Source organism: Babylonia areolata, chromosome 23, assembly GCF_041734735.1.
Source record: "Babylonia areolata isolate BAREFJ2019XMU chromosome 23, ASM4173473v1, whole genome shotgun sequence".
NCBI lineage: Eukaryota > Metazoa > Mollusca > Gastropoda > Neogastropoda > Buccinidae > Babylonia > Babylonia areolata.
In genome coordinates, this window is record NC_134898.1 from 23,946,890 (window position 1) to 23,956,889 (window position 10,000).

Consider the following 10,000-nt stretch of genomic DNA (forward strand, 5'->3'; position numbering starts at 1 on the left):
CTGACCCTGAAGTTGTTCTCCTCCTCCCCCAGCAGACAGAGCGTGGCCCTCAGGACGGCCATCAGGGACCTGTTCAGGGGCCTGTCCCCGAGGCTCAGCACGGCCGCAGGACGCACCTTCTCCACGCACTCCTCGCACAGCGCGCGCACCGTCTCGTTGGTGTGCAGGCACTGCGCTTCGCGGAACCAGGGCGTGGCGCGCGCCTGGCGCCCCACGTGACTGTTGCGCACGCGCCGTAGAATCGTGCCTAGCTTCTGGAGGGAGCGCGAGGCGAGGGCTGTCTTGACATCTGGAGGGAGGGAAGGAGATGGTTGAGAACGAACGAACGAACGAACGAAGTTTTTTTTTTTTTTTATTGAGGGAAGTGGAATAAGCATACATGTGCTTTTTTTTTTTTCTCATCCTGCCCTCAGGGCATATGGAAAATGAAAATGAATCAAAACATCCACAAAGTAACAAAGAGATGTAGAAATAAGGACATGACATTCACATACACATTTCAAGATGCACATGCACATAACCCTGATACAAACATCATATTATGAAGGAAAAGGATCAATCCCCCCCCCCCCAAAAAAAAAAAAGAAACAAAGAACCCCCCCTATCCCTCCCCCCCAAAAAAACAAAAAAACAACAACAACAAAAAAACCCAAAAAAACAACAACAAAACAAAAACAAAAACAAAAAACAACAAAAAACAACAACCAAAAGCAACAACAACAAAAAACAAAGTATGCAGGACACTGATTGTGGTTGTATATCATTAAGTATTGCGAAAGTGGTTAGACATACAGTTAAACTATATTATATGCGTATTCAGTAAGATAAAGTCAAGTTAAGTAGGATTGTTGACATATTTGTGCATAAGGTGTGTATGGTAATGTTTTTTTGAATTCTTGAATGCTTTTCTGAACATTAAATTTGGATGAAATATTGTTCCATAAACAGACTCCTGAATAAATGAGACTGGGTTTAAACAGATCTACTCTTTGAATGGGGATCTTAATCTTGTTGGTCTGACGGACTGGCGTGGTGGGGAATCTATCTATCCAAGATGGAGCATAATTAGACATGATTTTAAAAATAAAAAGTGCTTTGTTGTATTCAAGTTTAAGCTTTAGGGGAAGAATATTTAAATGTCTGTAGTCGTCAGCAGTCAGTGATGAAGATTCCAGAAAGATTAATTCAAGAGCTCGTCTATGCAGACTTAGTAAAGGTTTTAGTATATTATCGCTAGCTGAATCCCAGAGTGTTGACGCATAGTTAATATGTGATTCAATATAAGCAAAAAAGAATAATTTTCAACAATGCAAATCAAGAAAATGTTTAATTCTGGAAAGCTGATAAATCTTTTTGGATAGAGTTCGGCATAATGACATAATATGACTGGACCATGATAAGTTGTTATCAATGGTGACTCCAAGAATTTTATGAGTATCAACTTCTTCTATTGGGTGACCATTTATGGAAAGGGGTGGAAGGTTGTGTGAAGGCTGAGAGAGAGAGAGAGAGAGAGAGAGACAGAGACAGAGAGAGAGAGAGAGAGAGAGAGAGCGTTTTATATTATTTGTTGGACCTGTTGTGATTTTCTTCCTCGCTGTCGTTTTTGGAGTCGTCGTCGTCGCCTTTGTCATCATCATCATTATCACTATCATCATCAATCACCCATTCAACCAATCCATGTATCCACCACTATCTCGATATCTGATTTGATATGGATACTTATATAGCGCCTATCCTCTGTCGGAGACCAAGTTCTAAGCGCTTTACAAACTCGGGGTCATTTGCACAACAGGCTGCCTGCCTGGGTTGAGCCGACTGACGGCTGCCATTGGGCGCGCATCAGTCGTTTCCCGTGTCATTCAATCAGATTTCAGGCACACATACATACATACTGAGACAGACATGTAACATTTTACGTGCATGACCGTTCAGTTTATTTACCCCAGCCATGTAGGCAGCCATACTCCGTTTTCGGGAGTGTGCATGCTGCCCATTGCTGGGTATGTTCTTGTTTCCATAACCCACCGAACGCTGACATGAATTACAGGATCGTTAACGTGCGTATTTAATATTATGCGTGAGTATACACACGAATGGGGTTCAAGCACTAGCAGGTCTGCATATAAATTAGACCGACGTGGGAAATCAGAAAAAATCTCCACCCTTTACTCACCAGCAGACGCCGGTACCGAGATTCGAACACGGACCCTCAGATTGAAAGTCAAACGCCTTAACCACTCGGCTATTTACCCTCCCTCCTGCAGTCTCTTCGCATCCGTTTCGCTGGGATGTGCTCTCTGGGTTAGAGTCTCAGTCTCGCCCCTTTCTCCCAACTGGAAAATCAAACTGAGCATCTGGTCTTTCGGATGAGATGCTAAACCGAGGTCATTTTGTGCAGCACGCACTTGAAGCATTGAAAAAAGAACCCATGACATCGTAAGTGTTGTCCGCTGGCAAAATTATGTAGAAGAAACCCAATCCGACAAGAAGACAAATATTCACTAAAATCAAATCAAATTCAAATCAAATTATGGTGCTTAGAGCCTCGCCGACCACTAAGGCTATCTCAAAGCTATCGCCACGTTAATACCTACTTCAAGTCAAGGGTTAAAAAAAATTACGATTAAAACTAGTCACCGCTTTATGTGTTCACTCAAAGTTTAAAAACCTTCCATAGTTTAAAACCTTCAAATCTGATTAAAAACGTTCACTTCTTTCAAGAAGTCCATCAGCGTCCACGGAGGGACATCACGAAACAAAGTCTTCAGACTGTAGGAGTCAGACAGGGCTGTCATCTCTCACCCACACTCTTCAAGATCTTCCTAGAGAGACTGATGACCGACGCACCGAAAGAGCCGCATGAAGGGTCAGTCAATGACCCTTTAGTTTCTCTTCACCCCTTTAAATATATTTCTTTCCGTTTCGTTTAGTTTCTCTTCACCCCTTTAAATATATTTCTTTCCGTTTCGTTTAGTTTCTCTTCACCCCTTTACATTTTTTTTTTCGTTTCGTTTAGCTTCTCTTCACCCCTTTAAATATATTTCTTTCCGTTTCGTTTAGTTTCTCTTCATCCCTTTAAATTTTTTTTTTCGTTTTGTTTCGCTTCTCCTCATCCCTTAAAAAAAAAAATTCTTTCCGTTTCCGGTTCCCGGTTTCCGGTTCCGTTTCTAATCTGCCTCCTCACCCCTCTCGCTGAGGGACATGAGGTGCTCCACCACGGGCTGCAGCTCCCCCGTGTCCTCCATCCGGTGCGACGTGAAGTCCTCCAGCACCCGGTTGACGCGGCCCAGGCTCTGCTCCTCGGTGGCCGTGTGCAACCTCTCGCGCGTCTGCCACCAGAACTTTTCCTTGGCCTTGACCTTGGCCTCCGCCACGGGGTCCTCCTGCTTGGCCTCCAGGAAGCGGCGCATAGCCTCCCGGATCCGGGCCTCCTCGTCCGATGCCAGGGCCTCCTGCAGCTCCCGGTGCAGCTGGGAAAAGAGGAGAAGATCGAGGAGGAGTGGGTAGGGGATGAGGAGGGTGAAGAGGATGTGGAGGAGGAAGAAGAGAAGGATGATGATGATGATGAGGAGGAGGAGGTGGAGAAGGAGGAGGAGAGTTAGTGGTAGTATTAGCAGCATCAGTAGTAGTAGTAGTAGTAGTAGTTATTGTTTTGTTGTTGCTATTGTTGTCGGAGTGACGTCTGACGCCAGCGCTTCTTGCAGCTATCGTTGCAGCTGAAAGAGTTGTAGTAGTAGTTGCAGCAGCAGTAGTAGTAACAGTAGTAGTGTTTGTAGTAGTAGCTTCATCGAGGGCTGCAAAGAAGAGAAGGAAGAAGAATAGGAGGAGAAGTGTTAGTAGTAGTAGTAGTAGTAGTAGTAGCTGCACCGGGGGCTGCAAAGAGGAGGAGGAGGAGTGTTGGTAGTAGTAGTAGCATCATTAGTGGCAGTAGTAGTATTTGTAGTAGTAGCTGCACCGGGGGCTGCAAAGAGGAGAAGGAAGAAGAAGAGGAGGAGGAGGAGGAGTGTTAGTAGTAGTAGTAGTAGTAGTAGTAGTAGTAGTAGCTGCACCGGGGGCTGCAAAGAGGAGAAGGAAGAGTGTTAGTAGTAGTACTAGTAGAAGTAGTAGTAGTTGTTGTAGCAGTGTCGTCTTACGACAGCGCTTCTTGCACCTCCCGCTGCAGCTGGAAGGAGGAGTAGTAGTAGTAGTAGTAGTAGTAGTAGTAGTCGTTTTTCTTGTTGTAGTAGTGTCGTCTGACGCCACTCTTCTTAAAGCTCCGAGGAGGAGGAGGAGGAGGAAGAGAAAGAATAGTAGTAGTAGCAGCAGCAACAGTAGTAATAGTAGTAGTGTCATCTGACACCACCTACCGGTGAATCTGAAAAGAGGAGGAAGAGGAGGAGAAGGAGGGCGATGAGGATGAGTAGTAGTAGTAGTAGTAGTAGTAGTAGTAGTAGTAGTAGTAGTAGTGTCATCTGACGCCAGCGCTTCTTGCTGCTCCCGCTGTAGCTGCAAAGAGGAGAAGGAGGAGGAGATGAGGAGGAGCAGGAGAAGGAGGAGAGGAGGAGAAGGAGACAAAGAAGGAGAAGGAGGAGAAATGAGGAGGAGCAGAAGAGGAGGAGGAGGAGAAGGAGGCAAAGAAGGAGGAGGAGGAGGAGAAGAAGGCGAAGAAGGAGGAGGAGGAGAAGAAGGAGGAGAAGGAGAATGGGGAGGAGCAGGAGAAGGGGGAGAAGGAGGAGGAGGAGGAAAAGGAGGAAGAGGAGGAGTAAGAGGAGGTGGAGGAGGACAAGGAGGAGGAGAATGAGGAGGAGCAGAAGGAGGGGGAGGAGAAGGAGGAGAAGGAGGAGGAGAAGGAGAATGGGGAGGAGCAGGAGAAGGAGGAGGAGAAGAAGGAGGAGGAGGAGAAGGAGACAAAGAAGGAGGAGAAGGAGGAGGAGAAGAAGGAGGAGAAGGAGGAGGAGAAGGAGAATGGGGAGGAGCAGGAGAAGGAGAAGGAGAAGAAAGAGGAGGAGGAGAAGGAGGCAAAGAAGGAGGAGAAGGAGGAGGAGAAAGAGGAGAAGGAGGAGGAGAAGGAGAATGGGGAGGAGCAGGAGAAGGGGGAGAAGGAGGAGGAGGAAGAGGAGGAGTAAGAGGAGGTGGAGGAGGATGACAAGGAGGAGGAGGAGGAGTGGCAGTAGTAGTAGTGGTTGTAGTAGTAGCAGTAGTAGTAGTTGTTGTTGTAGCTGTGTCGTCTTACGCCAGCGCTTCTTGCACTTCCTGGTACAACAGCAAAGAGGAGGAGGAGGAGGAGGAGGAGGAGGAGGAGGGGGGGGGGGAGTGCTAATAGTTGTAGCAGTCGTTCGTCTGACGTCAGCTCTTCTTGCAGCTACCGGTAGTTGTAGTTGTTGTTGTAGTGTCGACTGACGCAAGCGCTTCTCATTGCAGCTCCCGGTGCAGCAGCAGCAGTAGTAGTAGTAGTAGTTGTTGTTGCAGTAGTTGTAGTAGTAGTAGTGATGGTGGTTGTTGATGTTGTAGCAGTTATAGCAGCGTCGTCTGATGCCAGCGCTTCTTGCAACATCCGGTGAAACTGGAAGAGAAGGAGGAGGAGGAGGAAGAGGAGGAGGAGGAAGTGCTTTTGTTCTTACATATGGAGGGAAGGGGTGGGAGGATATGTTTGTTTAATCGAAAGAAATCTACCAGTTTTGTGTTTCCTGAACACACACACACACACACACACACAAACAAACAAGCACATACACGCACCTGCGCACACACACACACACACACACACACACAAGCATTGCCCCCCTCCCCACTTCTATCACATACCTCCTTCATCTCACTGCTGGTTTCGTCGTGTAGTTCTTTGTCCGAAGTCAGCAGATAGTTGACAGCGTTGACCAAATCCTCCTGCATGTCCGCCACCGTGTCCCGCCTACCACCACCACCACCACTCCTCCCTGTCTGAGAACAGCTCGAAACTTCAGGCTCCTCAAGCCCCATGTTGCTGCTGCTGCTGCTGTTGCTGTTGCTGCTGTCGTTGCTGTTTTTGTTATGAATCTCCGTCACTGGATCCAACTGGGAATTGCTATATTTGTAATTGTTGCAGATCTCGGATTCAATGGCCGGGAGTCTGTTTTTGCCTCCTCCTCCTCCTTCTCCTCGTCCTGTTCCCACTCCTCTTGCAGAATCTTCAGAGTCGTGATCTCTTCCCTGTTGTCCTCGTGGCCCTCGCCCTCGGCCCCCCACGTAGATCTCCAGGGCGTATTCTGGACTGGCGTCGTCCGTGGGAAGCTCCACCCCGATCTTCACCTGGTGGGAAGGTGGCAGAGTGGTTAAGACGCATCGTCTGTCAACACAATGTCTATGAGGGGTCTGTCAGGGTTTGATTCCCGCTCTTACCGTTTCTTCCTGGGAAATCAAACTGAGCGTCTAGTCATTCGGATGAGACGATCATAACCGAGGTCCCGTGCGCTGCATGTACTTGGTGCTACTGAAAAAGAAATGAAATGAGCCTCGCCGACCACTAAGGCCATCTCAAGGCTATCGCCGCGTTAATAACTACTACAAGTGTAAAAAACAAACAATTAAAACGAGTCACCACTTCAAACTTTCCACTCCAAAGTTTAAAAAAAAACAAAAAAACTTCCATAGTTTAAAACCTTCAAATCTGGTTAAAAATGTTCACTTCTTTTAAGAAGTCCATCAGCGCCCACGGAGGGACATCACGAAACAAGGTCTTCAAAGAAACCGCCGTGTGATGTCTGTGTCTAACGTCATACTGAAAAAGAACCCATGACAACGATTGTGTTGTCCTCTGGCAAAATTCTGTAGAAAAAAATCTACTGTGACAGATACACAAATAGAATTATACGCATGCGATTCAAGGCCTGGGACTATGCGCGTTGCGTTTTGCCACTGGTCAGGCATCCGCCTCAGCAAATGTGGTGCAGTGCATAATCCCATCTCTTCCCAATTTAGCCTTCCTCCCCTACCTCTTTCTTGTTGCCAGTTTTTTTTTTTTCCACAGTTACGTGTGCGTGTGACTGACAGGTGTGAAAGCGCTTTGATTTGTCTCTGCACAAGATTTAGCAATATATATATATATATATATATATATATATATATATATATATATATATATATATATAGTGGAGTTATGGCCTAGAGGTAACACATCCGCCTAGGAGGCGAGAGAATCTGAGCGCGCTGGTTCGATTCACGGCTCAGCCGCTGATATTTTCTCCCCCTCCACTAGACCTTGAGTGGTGGTCTGGACGCTAGTCATTCGGATGAAACGATAAACCGAGGTCCAGTGTGCAGCATGGACTTAGCGCAGGTAAAAAAAACCCAAAAAAACCATGGCAACAAAAGGGTTGTTCCTGGCAAAATTCTGCAGAAAAATCCACTTCGATAGGAAAAACAAATAAAACTGCACGCAGGAAAAAAATACAAAAACATGGGGGGGCGCTGTAGTGTAGCGACGCGCTGTCCCTGGGGAGAGCAGCCCGAATTTCACACAGGGAAATCTGTTGTGGTAAAAAGAAATACAAATACAAATAAATACTACTACTACTACTACTACTTCTTCTTACTATTATTATTATTATAATCATTATTGTTATTATTATCATATGGATTTGGCGGAACGCAGCGACACTGAAACCGACACTGACCTGGTTGTGGTGACGGGTGACGGTGATGTGACAGTTGAGGTCTTCGCTTCGTTTCAGTCCGTGCTTCAGCTGTGGCTTCAGGTGTAGATCCTCGTCCACCTGAGTGACAGGTGTGAAGCCAGCCGTGTGAAGGTCGTGGAGGTGTGGGGGTGAGGGGTAGGGGGTGGGAGGAGGGTCTGTAGGGAAAGGGTGTGAGGTGTGTGTGTGTGTATGGGTGGGTGGGTGGGTAGACAGGTGTGGCGATTGTTTGTGGAGAGAGAGAGAGAGAGAGAGAGAGAGAGAGAGAGACAGACAGAGAGAGAGAGAGAGAGAGAGAGAGAGAGAGAGAGAGTGTGTGCGCAGTACAGTACAATACAGAAGAGTACAGTATATTTTATCAAAATATAGTATGATACAGTAGAATACAATACAGTACAGTACAGCGTATTCCAGAGTCCTACAGTTCATTAAAATACAGTACACTACAGTCCAGTGCAGTACAACAGAGACAGTGCGTTACATTGCAGTACAGTACAGTTCATTACAATGCAGTATAGTACAGTGCATTCCAGAGTCCTATAGTTCATTAAAATACACTACACTACAGTACCATACAAGACAGTACGTTATACTGCAGTACAGTAAAGTTGATTGCAATGGAGTACAGTACAGCGTAGTACAATGCAGCATGGTACAGTACAGAGCGGTACACTACTGTTCATTACAATACAGTAAGTGCATAGAACAGAACAGCACGGTGCAGTACAACACCTTACAGTTTAGCTCGATACAACACAATACAATGCTGGTGGAAACGATAGGGCAGAATACGATACGATATCACACGGTACGATATGACACAACCCAAACCTTAACGCATCCCAACCTAATAACACAACCAAACCCAAACCCCAAACAAAACCAACACAACCAAAACCCATCCCACAACGACAGCAATACCTTACTTTTACTCACCCCATCTCATTGCATCCCTAGAATTGACACCACACCACACCACATCCACACCAGGCCACAACATCTCACCACAACACCTCATCCACACCACACTACAGCACACCACACCCAGACCCACGCTCCACCTACACTACACCACACCCACACCACATCACACCACACCACACCCACACCACATCACACCACACCCACACCACACCACACCACACGCACACCGCAAGCACAACACACCAACACACACTACACCCACATCCACACTATACCACATGCACACCACATGCATACCACACCACACCACATCACACCAACACCAACACCAACACACACCACACCACACCACACCACACCAAATCAACACCACACCACACCAACACCAACCACACCACATCAACACCACACCACACCACATCACACCCACACCACATCACACCACACCACACCACACGCACACCGCAAGCACAACACACCAACACACACTACACCCACATCCACACTATACCACATGCACACCACACCACACCACATCACACCCACACCACATCACACCACACCCACACCACACCACACGCACGCCACAAGCACAACACACCAACACCCACTACACCCACATCCACACCACACCACATCAACACCACACCACACCACACCAACACCAACCACACCACATCAACACCACACCACACCAACACCAACACACACCACACCACATCAACACCACACCAACACCACACCACACCACATCAACACCACACCACACCACATCAACACCACGCCACACCAACACCAACCACACCACATCAACACCACACCACACCATATCAACACCAACACACACCACACCACATCAACACCAACACCAACACACACCACACCAACACACACCACACCACACCACACGACATCAACACCAACACACACCACACCATACCACACCACACCACACCAACACCAACACCACACCACACCAACACCACACCAACACCTATTCTCCTGTCGCCCATACCATACCATACCACACCACACCAACACCAACACCACCATACACCGCACCACACCCTACCACACCAACACCAACACCTATTCTCTCGCTTTCGCCCACACCACACCACACCCCCACACTCCACCTGGAAGCTGAAGTCCAGCATCTGGCCCCTGTCCACCAACATGACTCCCTCAGTCTGGGAAGGACTGTCGATGCCGGCCGTCTTGGAGGCCTGGTCGAAGCCGAAGCCTTTCTCCGGGTTGGATGGGAAGGGTTTCGGCGCTTCCGAGATCTCCGTGCAGTTGAGGCAGAAGTGGCCCAGGAGACTGACGACGCCATTGTAGACCCCGCTCACCTCCAGCTTGTACAGCCCCACTACCGGAAGTCTCGAGATGAGCGAGACTTGGCCGTTTCCGGTTTTCAACCTGGG

At 47.6% G+C, this 10,000-nt stretch overlaps 1 protein-coding gene across 2 annotated transcripts in view; it reads right to left on the reverse strand.

Moving 5' to 3' along the window:
• The window catches only part of LOC143298096 (uncharacterized), a 34,962-nt gene that overhangs the window by 3,776 nt on the left and 21,186 nt on the right, over positions 1-10,000 (reverse strand). For both annotated transcript variants that reach the window (XM_076610785.1, XM_076610784.1), the window contains exons 9-13: positions 9,713-9,995; positions 7,635-7,733; positions 5,788-6,270; positions 3,188-3,473; positions 6-289 (exon numbers count right to left, since the gene is read on the reverse strand). In XM_076610785.1, the coding sequence (XP_076466900.1) occupies positions 6-289; positions 3,188-3,473; positions 5,788-6,270; positions 7,635-7,733; positions 9,713-9,995 (1,435 nt within the window). The remainder of the gene's footprint in view (positions 1-5; positions 290-3,187; positions 3,474-5,787; positions 6,271-7,634; positions 7,734-9,712; positions 9,996-10,000) is intronic.